Source organism: Verruconis gallopava, assembly GCF_000836295.1.
Source record: "Verruconis gallopava strain CBS 43764 unplaced genomic scaffold supercont1.1, whole genome shotgun sequence".
In the NCBI taxonomy this organism is placed as follows: Eukaryota; Fungi; Ascomycota; class Dothideomycetes; order Venturiales; family Sympoventuriaceae; genus Verruconis; species Verruconis gallopava.
In genome coordinates this window covers 783966-803112 of record NW_015622137.1, presented here as the reverse complement: position 1 = coordinate 803112, position 19147 = coordinate 783966, and the positions used below count along the sequence as shown (strand labels likewise).

The 19147-nt window shown below is 51.1% G+C and overlaps 6 protein-coding genes across 6 annotated transcripts; 3 read left to right on the top strand and 3 right to left on the bottom strand.

Annotated features, from left to right (window-relative positions):
• Positions 1-526: 526 nt before the first annotated feature.
• On the bottom strand, positions 527-3160 carry PV09_00307 (uncharacterized protein). Its single transcript, XM_016353029.1, has 2 exons — positions 1958-3160; positions 527-1881 (listed from the first exon to the last, which is right to left on the bottom strand). Exons 1-2 carry the CDS (start codon positions 2938-2940, stop codon positions 693-695), a joined length of 2172 nt encoding a protein of 723 aa, XP_016219286.1. The 5' UTR covers positions 2941-3160; the 3' UTR covers positions 527-692.
• Positions 3161-3359: 199 nt separating this feature from the next.
• Positions 3360-6226, top strand: PV09_00306 (uncharacterized protein). Its single transcript, XM_016353028.1, has 4 exons — positions 3360-3738; positions 3795-3938; positions 3987-5663; positions 5718-6226. The coding sequence occupies exons 1-4, from the start codon at positions 3526-3528 to the stop codon at positions 5889-5891; spliced, it is 2208 nt and encodes a 735-aa protein (XP_016219285.1). The 5' UTR covers positions 3360-3525; the 3' UTR covers positions 5892-6226.
• A 193-nt stretch (positions 6227-6419) lies between these two features.
• Positions 6420-8241, top strand: PV09_00305 (uncharacterized protein). The gene is made up of 2 exons (XM_016353027.1): positions 6420-7487; positions 7554-8241. Exons 1-2 carry the CDS (start codon positions 6552-6554, stop codon positions 7917-7919), a joined length of 1302 nt encoding a protein of 433 aa, XP_016219284.1. The 5' UTR covers positions 6420-6551; the 3' UTR covers positions 7920-8241.
• Positions 7987-10268, bottom strand: PV09_00304 (uncharacterized protein; the record flags this gene model as incomplete). The annotated part of the gene is made up of 3 exons (XM_016353026.1): positions 7987-8844; positions 8894-9231; positions 9308-10268. The coding sequence occupies 3 exons, from the start codon at positions 10266-10268 to the stop codon at positions 7987-7989; spliced, it is 2157 nt and encodes a 718-aa protein (XP_016219283.1).
• A 1169-nt stretch (positions 10269-11437) lies between these two features.
• On the top strand, positions 11438-13765 carry PV09_00303 (uncharacterized protein). Its single transcript, XM_016353025.1, has 2 exons — positions 11438-11779; positions 11830-13765. The coding sequence occupies exons 1-2, from the start codon at positions 11550-11552 to the stop codon at positions 12635-12637; spliced, it is 1038 nt and encodes a 345-aa protein (XP_016219282.1). The 5' UTR covers positions 11438-11549; the 3' UTR covers positions 12638-13765.
• Positions 13766-13936: 171 nt separating this feature from the next.
• PV09_00302 (uncharacterized protein) lies at positions 13937-15288 on the bottom strand. Its single transcript, XM_016353024.1, has 2 exons — positions 14995-15288; positions 13937-14941 (listed from the first exon to the last, which is right to left on the bottom strand). The coding sequence occupies exons 1-2, from the start codon at positions 15266-15268 to the stop codon at positions 14160-14162; spliced, it is 1056 nt and encodes a 351-aa protein (XP_016219281.1). The 5' UTR covers positions 15269-15288; the 3' UTR covers positions 13937-14159.
• Between the last annotated feature and the right edge of the window lie 3859 nt (positions 15289-19147).

Here is a 19147-nt window from a genome sequence, read left to right as displayed (position 1 = left end):
ATGTGACGGTCAAGATAGCACGCTGTGCTCTTCAAGCACAATTTTTTAGAGCGTGAGTTTGGACAGACGGGGCATTTCCTTTTGTGAAGACCAGCACACCGCTTTGGTACAGAAGACTTACAGTTGGTCTATCGAGCAGTGAAGGAGACGAGAGAGACAATTGCCTACGCGGTTGAGCTAGACGCAAACCTGGCTGTGAGATCAAGCGCTCGTTTCACAGCGTTCGACCTCCACAGGCACGAATTGCAAGCAAAATACCCTACGGGATCTCATGGGCACGATTGCATATTCAAACGCAAACCGATCTTTGCATTCTCGATTTGTTGGGTTCGTACGCCACGGTGGCTTTCCGCTTTCAGTCACGGCTAGCATACAAAGTGCTTGTGATCTCTTGCGTAAGAAGCAGTGCTCTGCTCCGAGATGTTCAGCAATGATAGATTTGTCGCGGAAACTTCAGCAGCCAGCATGCTGCCGACGCAGCTGCTCTTCCGTCCGACAGCGCGGTGATGTTGCGATCGCAAGGTTCTGGCAGTCGGCCTTCGTTGGACGCGCAAATGGTCGTGGGACCTTACTTAGATATTTTATATATGCATCGTCCAATCTAGGACCATAAAAACTGTCAAATTGATGAAGTGCATGTAGTTTGGGCCAGTGACAAGGCGCGTCTCAAAATATACCGCCCTTCGTTCTCCTTACACGAGTATGACATTTGATGCCTCTGCTTGTTCACCATGTGCATCCTTCACAGCCTCTTTATGCAGACGGCCAACGCCTGCTCGTTCCACGGCGAGCAAACCTACATCAAGTGTCCTGCGCGTCACCATCATGACATGATATTCATCCCACGCCTCGAACTCGTAACTTTTCTTATACGGATGATTTTCATGGGGTCGAGCCCAGTCACAATAGTAATTTGCTTCGGACAGGATCAAAAACTCTTGCAAGGACATGTCGTGTTGCCGCCACGATTCGTCAAGAAGCACATAGCCGCTAACAGCATTGTTCCTGTTTAGCAGGAGGAACACGACGCGGCCGCTGGGTTCCCAAACTGGGTCAATGCTTCCGTACCGGAGGTATGCTGTCGAGGCTTGGATACGGAAGGTGACGACGAGGGTCTTGAACAATAGCGGTATGATACGCTCTTTGCTGTTGGCGAGCTGCAATCCAGTGCTCTCGAGATAAATTTGCTCGTCTTCGTCCTCGTCCTGGTCAAACGGCGCGGACTCGTTAAAGTCTCCCGTGTAACCTACGGCGGGCGACGGGTCTTTTTCATCCGATGAGGGCCAAAACATCTTTCCGAAAGATCTTCTCGTACGAGCATCGAAGACTGCTTCGACCTGGCGTCGCGTATTCAGGAAGTACCATCGAAGGAAAGTGCGACTTCGTATCCACGAATTCAACTTGTCTAGGGAAGCTACAGGACTGTCCTGATACAGGCCATCGATGGTATCGCCGAGCCACCGGATTTGACCGTGCCAGCCCGCCCATGACCATGACGGGAAACCCCTTCGACGCTTCAACTGGCGGGCAGGCTGCCACAGCAATGCCGCATCGAATATGCACGTTGGGAGACCGGCAATAAACTGGCTGGCCAAGATCTGGCTTTGGACAGCTGCTACGCCAGCGAACCCGCGGAGATAGTCATCTGCAAAAGTGAAGTCACGCCGGCTAAGAGCTTCTGCGGACCTGAAATACACCGCTGCCGGGTTAGCATCTCGGTACAGAATCTTGTTTACTTTCTGCTGAAAGACAAGGGTGAAGTCAGGCGTGTTGTTCCGTTCGGCCTCAATATCTTCGGAGTAGGCGTAGTTTGGACAAGAAAAATAGACTTGATTGTTGATAAATATCAGCGAACGAGTGGCTAGCTGATCCTCTTGGTACCTAGGTCGGAGAATGAGTACTTTCTTTTAAGTGAAACTAGCTGAAATATGTCATGAACAAGAGGTCATAAACTTACGTCCAGCCGCGAGTGGAATATCGCGAGTGACTCATATAAGTCTGCGGTGAAAAGCGAGCAAGAACACGCACACCAGGCATAATCTCTGCCGCGTGTTGGTGAACTTTTCGAGACAATTTCCCCACCCCTGCTATGCCACCATCCGGAGCGTCGTCGTCTGCAGCTATGATCACATATGCCGCATGCCTATAAATCGAATCCATGGAATCTATGTTGTCTTTGGCCATCTCCTGGCCCGCGTCGCCCGACTGGGAAACGCAAAGCGCATCAGTCCAGAGGTACTTCTCTCCTAATTTCTGTGTCAGTTCGACAGCGTCCCGAATCGAAGGTGCGAGACGGCCTAGCACAGCTCCAAGGCTGTTGGGGTTCGAGAGAGCCCTCATGGCAGGCAATGACGAGGAGAACCTGTTGCTTGTGCCCCACACATATGACAACGCCAAAAATCGACAGTCGCTCTCTGGCTCGACCAAGCACATATTCTCAACGTCTACTACAGTGAAGGCCAAGGGCAGCCTTCCGGCCCTAGTCGAAGCCAATGGCACGGAACGACACGGGTGGTGGTGCTCGCAACGATGCATCCAGTCCCTGATTCGGTCGATGGGTACGTGTGGGCTGTTTGGATCTATGAGGACGCCCATCCCAATGCTTGGCTCCTCGTCGGTTTCGGGCAGAAGTCTTACACTGAGCCGCACCTTTAAATCCTCGTGTTTGCCCAAAGACCAGAACTCGAGTCCAGCCTCGGGCCTGCCTTCGGAAATCTGGACCCACGAACCCTGCACACGCGAGCCTTCAAAAACATACTTGTCTTGTACTGGTCCCTCGCGGAAAGCTTGTGTGATGAGAGAGCAAAGCGGGCAAGATGTGCGTTTCTCGACATCGAAGAACCAGCCCAGCTGGTGCATGCGTTTCTCGGAGAACGGAGACGAACGGAATCGGTCGCGGCTGATGTTGAAGACGCGGCACGCCTCACACAGTGCAGACATCGCTGACGGATGGGCAGAACAGCATGCTTTCACCGGAGAGCAGGAAAGATAGGGCTAGCGAGATGAAGACGAGTGATCTGGACACAACGAGTCGGCGGAGAGATGCGCTAGAAATACGACGGATTGGTTTCTTCTTCGTCTCAGACGGGTACGGGTGTCGCACGTGCGAGTTTCGTCGATGAAAACGCACGGCGGCATTCATGAAATGCGGCATTCACACGGGGTAGATCTGAAGATGTTGCAGAGCACATCATCTGTCGATAAGGAGAGAGAGTGCCGGCGCGAGATGCTTGACTTCGTTGTCGCGTGCCGGCATCGCGTAAGGTGACTGACCACAGTGGGTCGATGCCCATAAGTGGCTTAGCTCAGGGCTTGGCTTCAAGATTTCGAACGCCTCGTCTTCAAAGAAAGGAGTGAACCACGATTGCATCAACACCACCCTCCTACAGTCCCACGCGCATCTCGCCAACCCCCTAGCGCGATCGTCGTGTCGTCCATGTCCGCTGCATGTGGCACACGTGAGTTGGCGTCGGGCTTGAAGTCAACACATCCGTGCAGTGCACAGCCAGTCTGAAATCACCATCCATGAGCGTCGCCACCATCCAACCCGCTCTTCCAGTTGGCAAGCCGAAGATGGACAACGAGCGGAAGCGGGCCGCCACTGCTGGTGAGCTCGAAGACTCTGCGGCGCCGCCGTCGAAGAAGCAGGCTACCATGTCGAACGGCGCCGCTTCCGGCGAGGCTGCCGACGCGCCCAAGTTCGGCAGCATCAACTCAACATGGCAGGTCGATCTCGAGGTATAAACCCCGTCCGTGTAGTGAAGTGTGTGAATTCAACTGATAATGGGCACCAGACCTTCCAGAAGGACGCCATACTGCGGCAGATGAAAGAGTATAAGCGTGAGAAGCAAGATTTGGAAAAGTCCCTCAGGGCGCTCGAAGACCAGTCACGGCATTACAAGGAAAATCTGCGTATGGTCGATGCTTGGTGGAAACAGGCAAGTCTCTCGCAGTCTCAACTTGGTTGTTGTGCTTATCAGTGACAGGTCATAGACGAAGTCGTCGTTCTATCAGGCGGAAGCCCGGATCCATCCACATCGGCGTGCTTCGAAACATCATCATTACTATCTGTGGATGCCAAAAACTTTCAAGAGCATCTTGCCTCACGCAGTGATGGGATTAAAAAAGTCATATCAGCGATATATTCCAAGATCCCGGCATCGACATCCCCAGATGTACAGGCCTTGCAAAAGCGTGTTAATGAGTTGCTAGCTCAGGAGAAGGGATATATCAACGAGTGTCAGCGCCTAAACGAGGAGCTTGAACTAGCAAAGTCGAGACTAGACGACGCCTCTTTCCGATACATGGTTGCTGAGCGAAAGTTAGATAAGGCTAAGAGCAACGTGGTCGCTAATATCGAAAAGCAAGGCACGCTAGGGTCGTCAGTATCCAAACAGGATTCAGATGAGAAAGCCAATGGAGACACCGTGAACGGCATCAAGAGCGAGGCGTCGGCCGCAGCCAGTGAGGCGGCTGAGCGGGAAAGAGCCGAGGCCGTTGCTGTTGCGGCGAAAGCGAAAGAGCAGTTGGCGCAGCTGGAGGAGCAGAACGCAAAGCTGACAACCGAACTGACAAGGGCGAAGGCGAGGCTCGACTCTCTTACGGATGAAGATTATGCAGGGACGGAACTCTTCAAGATCATGAAATCTAAGCTAGAGGAAAGTCTGCACAAGATTAATGACTTGGAGGCAAAGCACATTGAACTGCGGGAGGAGGCAAAGAAGGCTCAGGCCGAGAGAACAGCGTACAGGACAAAGATCGATGACGAGGCTATGGCAGCCACATCCAGTACCGAACAGCTTCTGGCAGCAAGGGACGCGGATTTGCAGAGAGTAAGAGCAGCGCGAGATGATGCCCACTTTAAGGCCGCAGCTCTAGAGCAATCGCAGCATGATCATAAGGCGACGGCCGAGTCTGCGGTTGCTCTCGCGAATGCACGAGAAGCTCGTATCCACGCATTGGAGAGCGAAGTGGAAAGGTTAAAGATTCGGTGTAGCGAGATTCACGCGGACGTGCCCGAAGACGAGACTAGCGACGTCTCACAGCTGCAACAGAAGGTTGCAGATTTGCGAAGGGAGTGCAAAACTTTGGAAAGCGAGCTTCCGTCGATTGAGCAAGCATACAAGAAAGCACAAGCAGCCGCAGCCGCTAAATTTTCGGCTTACGAGCAGATGGACCAACAGCTAGCTGCACTGAAAATGGCTAAGGTCAAGGCCGATCAGAAGTATTTCGGCATGATGAAGTACAAAGAGCAGTTGGAGGCTGAAGTCAACACACTTCGAAAGGCAGACAAGACGAGCTCGGGGATCATAGCATCGCTGAAGAACTCCGACTCAAATTCGAAGGAACTTGTGGTGAACTTGGAAAGACAAGTAGCAGAGCATTTGGACACAATCGAGCGCATGACTCAGGAGCGTTTTGGACTGGAGGCTAAGGCTAACCAGGCAGCTATGTCTGCCACCGCTTATCAGAAACAAGTCATGCAGCTTAAAGAGGCACTGAGTGAGAAAGACTCGGCATTATCAGCATCGGAAAGCTCCGTACGAGAAAGCCAGCGTGAGGTTGAAGCTCTTAAGGCGCGATCAGAAAACCAGATGGCCGAGATCAAGAGACTGAAAGCAGCGGCAAGCGCCAATGACAGTGAGGAAGTCAAAAATCTACGGGTTTGTATCCCCGCTTCAGTACTTATCGTGACAGACTCTAACCATGGCTGACAGGCTGTCGTATTCTGCAACTGTGGAAGAGGACTCAAAGATACCGTTATCACTACATGCGGTCACATCGTATGCAGGGAATGTGTTGATGACCGCATCTCAACGAGGCAGCGCAAGTGTCCCATGTGCATGAAAGCATTCGGTGGCAAGGACTTCATGCGTGTGCATCTTGCTTGAAATCGAATATTGGGATTGAGAGCCTTGTATATTCCTCTCCAACTTCTTTCGGCTTTCTGCAGCACTTTTCGAAGCTACGAACGGATGACTGAAATACTCAAGGCTGGGATATTATGTACAAAATGGGCAATTGGCCTCGTAATGGGAGAGTCTCGGGACAGCTTGCGGCGAGTTACGGATGATTATTCCTGGCGATAGACATGTCAAGACTCCCTTTATCCTAGTCATATATAGCGTGAAGACAAGGCACATTCTAGCATTGTCTTTTACATTTTTACCAACGCAGACGAAGCGAGGAAACGTTCGCGCGGCATGATTATGTCTTTGGAAAATTATGCACTTTATCGTAAACTTTGACAAATTGAGCATGATTGTGATGTTTCGTGAGGTAATGGTGCTGCCTATCGAGCGACACAGTACACCGTCAATCTTCATGGTAGAATTTATCGATAGCGGGCAGCACGCCAAGATTCCGGCTGCAGCACCTAACTTTTTTTCTACGAACATCATGCGCCTTAAACCGTACAACACAAATCTTTCGCTAACCCCCAGGATTCGTCCATGGAATAGCCTCGTTATTTCATAATCTAGTCTGCACAGGTTTTACCTGCCTTCCGTCTAGCTTCTCTTGCAGCAGATCAAAGAGACGTGCCTTGCACAATGCCGAAGAAAAACATCTCAGCCAAGTTCGCGCTACCATATCAATCGGCAAACAAGGACCGAAGAAAACAATTCCATATCAAGCAAAAGAAGGCACGAGATGTTCTGAAGCGTGAAGAGAGATTCGCAAGGAAAAAGGAGGAGGCTCGAGATCCGAGGTTGAGAGAGGAGCGTCTTCGTACGAATGTTCCTAAAACAATCGACTTGAAACGGACCTGGGATGAGATCGGCGACGATGATGACGAGGCTAGCATTTTAGGAAAAGCAGTAGATCTTGCACAATTGGCTAAGAGAAGGAAGATTGAGGAGGAACAGCAGATGATGGACGAGAGTGATGCCGGCAGCGAAGTTGAAGACGAGGGCGCAGTACCTGACAAAGACGACGCAGAGAGTGATATAGACAGTATGCTGGACAGTGGTAGCGAGAGTGACGAAGAAGATGAAGAAGGCGAAGACGAAGACGAAGACGAGAAGGCATTCAAGAAACCCTATTCAAAGGGCCAGCAGCGCCGCCAGGCCAGTCCCAATCCTTCGACGACAAGCACGAATCTTAACCTCACGCCCGAATCGCTCGTCTCCAAGTTTCCCACTCTGTTCGCACCGTTGGACAAGGATCCAAAGATTCTTATCACCACCTCCATAAACTCGACCCTGCATGACCAGGCACGTTTGCTGACCGAGCTGTTCCCCAACAGTGTGTACGTGCGACGCTCGGCCCACAGGTTCGGGCACAAGTTCAGCGTTAAGGAGATTGCCGGTTTTGCCGCGAACAGGAACTACACGGCGCTCATCATCATGATGGAAGACCAGAAAAAACCTTGCGGCTTGGATTTTGTACATCTGCCTAACGGACCGATGTTCCATTTCAGCCTAACAAATTGGGTTGAAGGTAGAAAATTGCCTGGACATGGCAACGCTACGAACCACTATCCTGAGGTATGCGCCGCTATTTCCCGTTGACCAAGTATGCTGATGTAACTAACTCGTTTCCGAATACAACAGCTCATTCTAAACAATTTCCGCACCCCGCTTGGTCTACTCACTGCACATCTCTTCAAAACTCTTTGGCCACGAAAACCGGAAATTCAAGGCCGACAAGTTGTGACCATGCATAATCAGCGTGACTTCATCTTCTTCAGAAGACATCGTTACGTATTTCGCGACAAACGAGCAACGGAGAAGAGCGTTGTAGGCACAGATGGCAAACCCATGGCTGGTGTGGAAGACATTAGAGCTGGATTGCAAGAGTTGGGACCTCGGTTCACATTGAAGCTGCGTAGGGTGGATAAAGGAATCCAGAGGAGCAGTGGACAAGAGTGGGAGTGGAAGACGAAGACGGATAAGGTTCGGACAAAATTCCAGCTTTAGAATATTGGAAATTTCGTTGGCTTCCTCTGCATATACCCGATCTGGAATGCATGATTGTTCGCATGCATCAGCAAATACGAATTTTAGCGTCCAGGCTGACTCTAAACTCATGCCTTGCCATTTCTTCTCCCTTTCCGCTCGCATACCTAGGTACAAACACTTCACCGACGAGAGTATAACGTTTCTTACCACCATCCTTGCGCAATACATACGGGAATGTCGCACCTCGAAAGATCGTTATCCGATCCTCGACTTTCGCTTCATCCGGAATCATGGCAAGAAATCCCCTCTTGGTTATGCACAGCCTTCGCCCTGGGCCATTCCTCTTCAATCCGGCGTGGGCTCGCCGGTTCGGGTGCAGACGCAGGGGGAACGGCTCCGGGGTGGATGGCAACAAGTATGCTCGTGCCGTCTTCAGATTGATATGGTAGTACGAATTGGTTCTTCGCAGCTCCTCTTCCGCAATACACAAGATTTCTTCGGCACCTGCCTTTAGCAAGTTGGCATTCCTCTGCTTTGTTAACTGGGCGCGCTCTTTGGCGGAGAACGTGTAGCCCCCCTTCAGATCGCGAGCTTCGTCGCTCAAAACGGTCAGGAACCTTACCCAGTTCATATCGACATCCAAGCTCTCTTCGTCAGTGAAATCGTAGACATCTCGCTCGTCTAGCTGTTTGCTTATGGCCGACATGGTAACAAAGTCTTTCCACTTTGAGAAAATAGAATCCAGAGCTTCGGATGTGGCATTTGTCGGGACGATGTCTTCGCACAGCAATGCAACTGAATCGACATGGCCACCGTGGAGAATCAAACAGTCACCATCAATCTGGACGATCGCCATGTCGCCGTCCGTTACGTCAAGCTCTCTCAGTCGGCTACTTCCTCGAATTCCTCCATTGGATGTCGCGAATGGCAGCGCTTTCCAGGGCTGGCTCAGATTAGGGACCCATGATGGCAGATTTGTTACTTTTTGTGACATTTTGGCACGCACTCAGGATATCGAGACCGTTGGCTTTGGCGATCACAGCCCACGTGGCAGACATGAGAACGTCTCTGAGATTCATGCGATAGTCCGCCGTTACGTCGAAAAGTTCATGATCGCACATTCCGAGGGTAGAGAAAACTGTATCTCGTGGATCGGTAGCCTTGCATGCACGCGAAGGTGGAAGAAGATAGGTCAGTGGAACAAAAGTATACCCTCCGTTCGTAGCTTCTCGAAGGGCTAGGAGGGATGTCGCATTGTGAGTCCATGGTAGACCGGCTTCCATACTGCCTTCGGCAGCCTGATTGACTTTCAAGAACGAGGGTACGTACCCTAGACCAGTAGCATATTCCAGCACAGCGACGGTTGGCCCAAGAGCATCCATGGATACGACTTTGTCTCCACATACAAGCATGACCACGGCTCGATAAAGCAACTTCCTGTCTGATCCAAACGCGGCTCCACCACGGCCGTTTGAACAGTGCATACAGAGCTCTCCAATGCTTATCCACCTGCTCGACGCCAAATTTCGGATAATCTATTGTTTTTTCACCGGGGGCACGCGCAGGTGTCGCGCCCAACGTATTGATTAGGTCCATGGCCAGACTACTGTCATCTTCTTCCTCCCCCAGCCAGACATGCACGCTATTTGCTCTTTTGAAAATTCGCCGCATAAGCGCGACCTGTTGATTCCTCTCGTCGATGTCAGCTTGATTAATGCATATCTGGTCTATCCACCAGTATGTCGGCGACTTCGTGTTATGGGGCCATTGGACCGCCGGTCCGAAAGAGCGATGCTTATCACGTTTGCGCATGGCCTGTAAAGCAGCTTCCAAGCTTATCGTAACAGGAAACTCGTGGCCGTCTATCTGGATGGTTGACGTTGAGGCTTGAGGACCCCAAGTATACGATAGAGCGATGTATTGACGGAATGTCGGGGTTGCGATGTAAACTTCTTCGTCTAAGCTTTGTACATGAAGCGAGGCGACAATCGGGGCGACTGGATTGTCCTCTGATGGGTAAAGGGCGAGGACACGGATCTGGCTTTTGGAGGTGTCGAGTGGTGTATAAATCGACTGGCCACCTTTAGTCGCAACCGCTAGTGATTGCCCCTCTTCAGATTGATTGAAAAGAAGCGCAGGGTCAAGACCATTGCTCGTGTTTTCCATAGGAGCAGGTGTGGCACCATGATTCACTGCATTGTGGCATAGAGAAGCTAGCGGCGCTTGTTTTCCACGCTCCTGCTGTTCTAGTGTTGGCTGGCCAAATATTTCAAGCAATGTATTCAACCCATTCTCGATTCTATCCAGGCGATGTTGCACCTTGTCCAGACGAACATTGACGGCAAGTAGCGACTCCAGCACGCTCATCTTGGTAAAAAAAAAAAAAAATAAAAAAAATAAAAAAAAATAAAAAAAAAACTTTCGAGTAGATGCTACAAAGCAGTTCCCAGGCATCGTGATCCTTTTTGTATATTTTTGTCAACACGGGATCCACCATATTGAAAGTACCAGTGCAAACTTGAATACGAGCACGTTCGTTTCAACCCCCTGGCATGCACGATTACCTATTCAACGGCGTCTTACAATGCTAGAGTAGCGAATCAGCCCCATTGTACGTTAATGGCATAATGAGTTTAGAGCAAAACTGATATGGGAATACTTTGATCCAGCAGATCAAGATTCACCATATCAGCGCTGCACATGTGTGTGCGATTGAAGCTCTGCCACCTCTCTGGAATGCAGATGATACGTCCAGAAAGTCCTTGGTTTTCTTTCGGATAAGCGCGCTTAGAAATACCCGTACTTTCGTCAATGTTCGTCGCCCGTAAGACGTTTGGAGAAGGTCGTAATGACCTGAATCCATATTCAATCAGCAGTAGCGAAACCGAAAACTATCGGCCAGATCAATCGCTTACTTTAGAACGCAGAATCGTAAGACAAGTGCCAATGAGGTCTCGGGTAAATTTATCCAAGATCCACGTATGCGTGGATCGACCTTTTAGGCACGACGCTGAGTTGCTCTCAAGTCATATGACGGTCGTGCGTAATCCTGCCTGCCATCGAGACCGTAGGCTGGGCTTCGCATCAGCTGGAATCGGGATCGTCTCTTCGAACACGAACGTGTAGACAAATATTAGATTGTTTCAATCGCGAACTCAAAGTGATCCGGGGAGACGTGGACGATATAATCTAGGTTGCTCGCCTTGGATAATCCACTTGAAGCGCATTTCGTCGTCATTGGGGTAGACGAAGGTAACGAACTTAGCTTGTCCTGGTTGAAAAATGTTTCGCGCCTCTGCGCCAGCTGAAGGCCAAATCTGTAAACGAGAAGCAAGCTCGGAAAAAGCGACCATACCGTTCTTTCTTGTAGATTCACTCTCGTCTTCGCCATCGGATAGATGTGCATTGAATTTCGTTCCGAATTGATGAGTTTTCCAGGACGGAAAATACCTCACTGGACTGCAGATTTAGCATGCAATCTGGTGGCTGGCACCGCTGCACTCCACATTGACACTTCATCGTCGTGGCGTTCGTGCAGTGATATCTAAGTTGATCGATTTCGTGACAGAAACTTTACAACTCGCTAGCATTCTTCCGCACCACATCCTGCTTCTGTCATCACGATATCTGAACTCAGTCATCTCCACCATGACCAAAAAGGAAAAGCCTATACTGTTGCATCTCGGAGATGACATTCTTTGGAACCATGAACTCTACGAGCAGTTGAAGGACAAGTTTGACATTGTGCGAAGCTATCGTATGAATAGGGATGAATTCATGAGAGCTCTGAAGAGCAAACGGTTTGGTGACTTTTGCGCAATGTATCGTCCCTTTTGGAATACGGGAGGAGAGATGGGCAGCTGGGACGCCGATCTCATGTAAGAAAGCAGAACGACATATTTCGGTCGACGGAAGCTCATGTTAGCAGTTCGCTGCTCCCCTCGTCATGCCAAATATTCGCAAGTGCGGGAGCGGGCTTTGACTGGGTCGATACAAAGAGCCTCGCAGAGCGAGGCATCATCTACTGCAATAGCGCACCCGCATGTACGGAATCCGTAGCCGACGCTGCAATATGGTTGATTTTGAGCACCTATCGAAGATTCACATGGTCTTCACTTGCAGCACGATCGTTAGATGTCGCCAAATTCCAAGATGCTCATCAGAATATTGCTGGCCAGACACACAACCCAAATGGTTCCCGGTTGGGCATTATAGGTCTTGGGCGGATAGGTTATCGAATCGCGCAGAAAGCCCACGTCGCGTTCGAGATGAAGATACTTTACAACGACATCCGACGGATGCCGGAGGAGATAGAGCGGGCGGTTGGAGCCCAATACTTTGAAGAGCTAGACGACATGCTGGCTGAAGCGGACTGTGTTGTCATCGCAACGCCCTTCGTCGGAGACTCGCTCATGAACGCAGAAAGGTTCGAGAAGATGAAATACGGAAGTCGCTTGGTGAATATTGCACGCGGTAAGCTTGTGAATGAGCAAGCACTTGTTGAAGCACTCAATTCCGGCCGCATCAGCGCTGCAGGGCTCGACGTCCATTACGACGAACCACACGTCAACCCAAGATTTGCCGCCATGCAAAATGTTGAGCTGCTCTGCCATACCGCGGGCGCGTCGGTCGAGTCCCACATGGGTTTCGAACGATTGGGAATGGAGAACATTCTCCAGTACTTTGAGAGCGGAAAAGCGTTGACGCCTGTCAATCTACAATGGTTGCCTCAGTGAGAGTGAGAAAGAGAGAGAGAGAGAGAGAGTAAAGAGAGTTCTGCTCTTACGAGGATGTCCAATCCTCGATCAAAGCCAACGCTGATCGTTTACGTGCTGTACTGGAGCGTTTTCGCGCGTTTGAACATCACAATGTAGAGACTGCAGTCGGCCTTTTCTTCAGCCCAGTAGCACGACGTCATTTCATTTCCTATCACGCTCGCGTTAGTCTCGCGTTAGTGAGGCTGCTTTTTTTGTGGAGACGCGGAGACGAGAAAAAGCAACGACGAGAGAGGTAAGCAACGACGAGAGAGGTCGTCCCAACAGCCCGATGCTCGAACGGTGAGGTCAGCTTACCTGAGCTTCCGCGAAGAATACAGCTGAGGAACCAAGAAAAGGGGGAGACGCCTGGATATGCGTCCCAGGGACAATGAACGAGCCGTCCAGGGCTATGAAGCCATACAGTACCGAGACCGACGAGGATGAAAGTCAAAGCCCCTGCGATTCCTTTCGACAAACACTATTGAGTTCGAGAAGGAGGGATTCCTCGAAGCGACGCGCGAGAAGCTTTCGGTGGCGCGGGATGCGTTCTTCTGAAACCCTTCTAGAAGCCTTTGGAGGATGTTCATCTCCCGCCACATGGGCTGCTGACTCGACGCAAGCAAGCCTCGCTCAAGGCTGTCCGAGACTCGGCGATGGCATCTGTCTCAGCTGCACAGATCCTTTCAATTTTACTTCCCTGCACTTCTGCGCAAGGTCAAAGATGCGCCTCCCTTCGAGAACGCTTCTGCGCCGCCAGAGACGGTTGTGCGGCATGCATCAGAGCTCCTCAACCGTCCAAACGAGCCCTGTGCACTGTTCCGAGGGCGCTCCCCAGCCATGACAGCGCCGGCAGCCATGATCAGAAGGTGGCAGAATTGTGATCTGCCAACGCGCGCAATCCCTGATTGACATGACAGAGTACGATCGCTGACAGCCAGAGTGAGTAAGGTCTTAGAGCCAGCCGAGGCACCGATAAGGCTGGCCTTGACCTTGACTCTGATCTCGTGAGGCTGCCCTATCGCCGCTTCATCATGCGGTGGACCACCAAACGTACAAGGTCGTGCTTTGACTCCAACACTGTCCTCATGGCGTCTCCCTCGCCGGAGCGCTGACATCGTCCTCCGTAGCTCCGGCGAAGCCATCGATCTCGCCGTGAAGTAGAAGGACGCGGCCAAAAGAAAATTCTTCAGAAAAGAATCATTTTTGAGGCATTGTAGATTAGATTTTACGTCTAAGCACAATGGCAGATCTGTATAGAGTACATCATTACCATATTATCCTTAACATGAGCATATGATCATGCTCCATGACGGTGACTTCAAATGACTATCCAAAGGTATCGTGCAATGTTTTCCCCGCTTTTGATAAGCACCACTCGCCCGTCGTTGACCCATCCTATAAAATACCTGACCTGAATCAATCGTCATTGCCGTTATCGCCGCCCAATGCATTTGACATAACTATTAAGAAGAAACAATGGCACTGTAACCACCATTTGCAATTATGAGTTGGACATCATCCCGTTGCCGGCATGACAACCACGTTCGTGTCTTTTCATATTTGATCGCACACTAAAGGCCTTTCCGCAACCCGGGTGTCCACACTTGAACGGCTTCTCGCCCGTGTGACTGTGGCTGTGGATCCGCAGACTGCTTGGCCGAGAGAAGGCCTTGTTGCAAGTAGAACAAATGTAGCGATCCTGCGGCTGCGGGAACGAAGCTTGGCTGCTTTGGTTGATATAATGATGGTGCTGCCAAGGGCTGGTGATTCCAGTAGGACCAGACGAGAGAGGAATGTGTACCGGAGGTGGAAAGTTGGAAGGAAGAGGCCGCTGTGCGTACATCCCTGACGACGGAAGAATGGGTGTTTCTGAAGGGTAGTAAGGTGACGAAGATGACAGCGTCGATGTTGGAGACGTGTGGTAAGGCGAAAGTGGGTATGTCGCATTAGGATATGATGATGTGACAATTGGGTGAGGAGTCATCATGGAGGGCTTTGAGACTGCGTTCGAGTAGTTTTGCCGTTGTTGTGTGGGATCCATCTGCATGTAGTAGGTCGACGCAGCTACGCTGGAATGTGTTGACATTGCAGCAGGCGATTGAGAGCCGTCGACAATCGATTCTGGACCCAGAGGCGGCGTCGGAGGCAAAGTCATCTTTACCTGACTTTGCACTACCGGGCCAGTGGTCTGGGGTAATGCTTCCGACTGGAATTGCGAAGTTGGTGTCATCATCGCGGTTGACTGTGTTTCCTGGGCTCCTTGCTGTGCTTGACTTTGAGCCTCTTGAGTTGAACGGTTAGTGCTGATTGTATCAGCAGGCCGGTAGTGCACATACCTTCTGACATTCCTAGAAGACTTGAAATCGAGGGCAACGACGGCTTGTTAAGCTCATCAACTGATGGAGAAGGCGGCGACGGCGGCGCAACCGCTTTTTGCTGATACGCGTAGCCATATGGTTGAGAGGATGGAGCAATGTACTGAGCCGACATCATGGCAGTCTCGTGTGAGCGTGCTCGAGCTTGTCCGTATAGTTGTTGTTGGTGGCGAAACTGTGCTTCTAAGGCCTCATCTCTGCTTGGGATGTGCGCCATGCTCGATACTTGCATCATTTTTGTTCGTGGACTTGTACTATGGTAATTTCTGTTCCGTTTCGCAACAATGGCGCCGGGAAGCGATATGTCTTCTGGTGTTCGCTTCTAGAATGTGACAAGAAATTAAGAAGTTTATACTAATAATACGGTGCAGCAATCTGGTAGATTAGAGGCAGATCTGTCTGGAGGTTGACGAGATGATTTGCAAACAAATAGACATGCGGAGGGGTAGCCTTTAAGATGGCTTCAGATTCTCAAAGAGCCGCTGGACATTTTGATACCCTGATTCATGGCCACCCCAGATTGGTGCCGTGATAGCAGATAATGTCCCCAGGCGAATCCCCAGTGGCGTCAAACGGCAGCCGGGGGAATTATCCCGGACAGTTAATCTATGTCCCACTCGCGATATTGCACGCCAAAAATTGAGGCCAGTAGTCAAGGTGTTTCGAGGTCAGGGAGGCTAGTGCGCGCAGATCCGGTGCGGACAGGGCATATGAGGCCGTGCTGCCTCGACGTGGAATTGCCGCCTCGGCAAATATTCCTTTCACAAGCTTGACCTGAGCATGGCCGTGGAGACCGGCAAGGACGAAATCAATGCAAACGAGCTCCTGTGACAGTTCTTACAGACGATCACTGCTCAGGTGGTCGCACGGCTTTCCCACTGGCTTGTGAGTCGCGAAGGGCTTGTATTGATATTGATGTTGAACTACCAACAAGGCTCGAGTACTCGCTTGCATTATGAACTGAATTTAAGATGCGCCTGTGGAATGGACTTCGTAGCCTGGAGTATTCTTTGCACCCAGGCTGGCGATCAAGTCAAACCTCGACGAGCAGTCCGGCGTGTGCAAATGCTCAGAGCATACGATGTGTAAACCGAAGTGCGCAAATGGAAGATTGACAACGAGGAATCATGATCACCCTTGAGGGCTGGCTGTATCCCGGAGCCAATACTCACCGTGATTGGCAACAGGGAAGTTGAGAATCCTGCAGCAGCACCCGAAGCATCGAGGAAGCATGCAGGTCAGATTCGCAGGGTTCGATGGCCTAGCGATCACCCGTGCAGCACCATTCGAGGCCATCAACCCATGCCCCGCATTATACTAACTGCCCAGTACAAGTCACAATCCCCGAGGGAAGATCCGAAGGGATAGACTGGGCTGATGCGACGGAATGATCTGAGCCAAACCGGTCGTTCAACCGCCCTATATCGTCATCCTAGAGCCGCTCAGGCACGCGGTGCCAGCAGTTGAGACTCACAAACGCCAGAACTGTGTTGATACGTTATGCTCGGGGTACACGCATAGCAAACCAGGATGCAGGCATAAAACACAGCTGGGCGAAGGAACACGGTGCCAATGGGACCGCATCCAGCGTCGCTTTGAGGTACGTTATCCTCGGGTGTGGACGAGTTGAAAGAGCGCCCATGGCGCGAAACAACAGCAATGACCATTGGAAAGGGCGTTGGATGAAACTGGACGAGCGCTCCGGCGAACTGGATCGGTGGTGGTGTTTGAGCAAGGCAGTGATCGTCAAGCCCTGGGACCAGGGTGCTCGGCTGTCTGAACCACTGCCATCATCATGCTGCTGCTGCTGCTGCTGCTCGGTGGACACAGAGCAGAAGTTGTCCTCCAAAGCGGATGCATCATCGGCTTGGTTTGCTTCCCGCCCTGCGAGACGCCTGCGAACGGCTCCATAACACAGCACGTTCAATTGACCGGTTCAAAATTCTCCAAAGTCCTCAGCCTGTGTCAGTTTGTTCGTGACCTGTTGTGCCATTCCAGCGTTGAGGGTCGGCCTCGTGCCCATTACTCGCAATGCTGCATGCGAACTTTAGCCGATGCACAAGCGCAATTTAATTAAATAACGACTGCTCAACTCCTGCATAAAGGCCGGTTGGTAAATCTCAGCACGTCAAGCGGCTATCTGCGTTCCTTTGAGCATGTGCATGGCTTCGAACAGTAGACGAATCGTCCAGTTGCTGTCGGTTGATCAAGTCGATGCGCTACCTCTCGTGACAGTCATGGATGTCTGAACACGGGAAGATTGGTACTTGCGTTCCCCTGAAGTCTACGTCCTGCCGTTAGGGGCTGCGCTCACTTAGAGTAACTCTCAGTCGACCGGACGCAGCCAAAAAAATTTTTTCGTCTTTTCGTGGTAGAGCCACGCTCAGCCTCCTGCGATGGACTACATCGTCCACAATGCTTTTCCTGCGGCTGTGTTCTGATTGCAATTTCCCGGCGGCTACAACGTCGCAAATCGATCCATTCATTGTATGAGTCTTTCCCCTGGCGTAGATCGAGGTGGCATGATGCTTAGATCTGTCGAGAGAAATTTTCGAGAGATCGATTTGCATAGATGGGCTGCCCTAGAGGTTCTGAAACTCTAATATCAGAGGCCCCAATACACCCATTCCCACGACATTGTTCTTTAAAGTATTCTTGGAGCAAAACTGTTGATCAATTGCTGACTGTTTACAATGTCGCCCTTCCCCCATGCCCGATGTTCTGTGCAACGCCTGCCGCTGTATCTCAACATAGGTGTGGTCGACCAACCGCAGCCAGCAACGTGAGGATCGTTGGTCGGGATGGTGAAAAGTCCACATCCGACTTCCGCGTCGTTTGTGTATCTACGCATGATGTGATGGGGACTTCTATACCAACGCTCTGTCTGCTATGATCGCCTTCGATGGACTGTTGGGCATTGAAACGTCTTGGTCTCGCTGGGACCCATGTGCAGCTCAAGCTGCCACGATTTCTGCATGCCTTCTCCACCAGTCAAGCTGTCTCGCACATCAACCCAAACTGCGAGCACGGAGAACTCAATATCCTCGTCTCGTCTAGCGATTAGCATGTCTTTGGTCTGTCTCCAGATTGCCGAGTAATTCAGGCCTTCACTTCCCATGCACTGTGTCCATCAAACAAGGGCGATGATACACGGCTTTCAAAGTCAGCCAGGATTGAGAGATACAATCAATCTCGAGCAAAATGCTGTATCTACGAAAGCGTTGCCGAAGTAACGGTCAACGATCAGAAGCCAACGGAAAATCCTCCTCGGAAACTCCAATCACCCGTTGATTTTTCACGAAGGGGGTCGATTGTGTGTTGATCCACCACCACAAAATTCTACGGGAAAGCCCATTAGCTCGGCATTATCCACCCTGCCTGCAAGCCGACACCACGCGACCAAAGAGGTGCGAGTAATGTTTCGGCATTAAATACTCGCTGCGGCTGACCAGCAAGCCGCATTAGCCTTTGAGCAGAAGACCCCGGCGCAAGCTGTGTTCATCTAACTGACGGAAACGGGCCCTAGCCGGACAATCTTTAAGCCCATGTGACAATCCGATAAGTGTAAGGACAAGGCCGCTCTCTTGACATGGTTTTTGGACGCCATCATTGGCTCCACGGCTGTCGAACGGGTGGAAGGCCAATTAAGGATGGCTGCAGCACGGATTGTAGAGAGGGGCCTTATACTCGTCAACCAAGTGTCCTGCTTTGCCTCTGAATTCGACTAGCCTGGCCGCAGAGTGACCTCTCAGGTCGCTTAGGGCATCAGGGCACGACATTTATCTTCACCAAGGTCCAGCTCTTGCGGGCGAATGATTGCGGAACATCAGCTGTCAACAAAACATCACAATCGCTGGGACATCCCACAAGTCGCCAGCTTTTAGACTCAGCTACAATGCGGGAGTTTGACGATCGTACCGATCTTCTGCGCATAGCGTCACAGTTCAAGCCAAACAAGAACTTGTGGGCGTTTACCTTGGCACATGCCTATGTTGGCAAAATGCGGTGGCGTTCTTGTGACGAACGTTGCCTACCCCGGATTACTGCAAGGTTCCGTAACATCTGAAAATCTGTGCGATACCACCAGAATCCGCCGAGGAGTAGCAGATTCCGA

Coding starts and splice junctions, on each gene's coding strand:
- PV09_00306 (XM_016353028.1), top strand. CDS start 3,526: ATGAGCGTCGCCACCATCCAACCCGCTCTTCCAGTTGGCAAGCCGAAG. Junction 3,739..3,794: donor CATGGCAGGTCGATCTCGAG/GTATAAACCCCG, acceptor AATGGGCACCAG/ACCTTCCAGAAGGACGCCAT. Junction 5,664..5,717: donor AGGAAGTCAAAAATCTACGG/GTTTGTATCCCC, acceptor CATGGCTGACAG/GCTGTCGTATTCTGCAACTG.
- PV09_00303 (XM_016353025.1), top strand. CDS start 11,550: ATGACCAAAAAGGAAAAGCCTATACTGTTGCATCTCGGAGATGACATT. Junction 11,780..11,829: donor AGCTGGGACGCCGATCTCAT/GTAAGAAAGCAG, acceptor TCATGTTAGCAG/TTCGCTGCTCCCCTCGTCAT.
- PV09_00307 (XM_016353029.1), bottom strand. CDS start 2,940: ATGTCTGCACTGTGTGAGGCGTGCCGCGTCTTCAACATCAGCCGCGAC. Junction 1,882..1,957: donor TATTCCACTCGCGGCTGGAC/GTAAGTTTATGA, acceptor TCTCCGACCTAG/GTACCAAGAGGATCAGCTAG.
- PV09_00305 (XM_016353027.1), top strand. CDS start 6,552: ATGCCGAAGAAAAACATCTCAGCCAAGTTCGCGCTACCATATCAATCG. Junction 7,488..7,553: donor CTACGAACCACTATCCTGAG/GTATGCGCCGCT, acceptor CGAATACAACAG/CTCATTCTAAACAATTTCCG.
- PV09_00302 (XM_016353024.1), bottom strand. CDS start 15,268: ATGATGCAAGTATCGAGCATGGCGCACATCCCAAGCAGAGATGAGGCC. Junction 14,942..14,994: donor TCTTCTAGGAATGTCAGAAG/GTATGTGCACTA, acceptor GTTCAACTCAAG/AGGCTCAAAGTCAAGCACAG.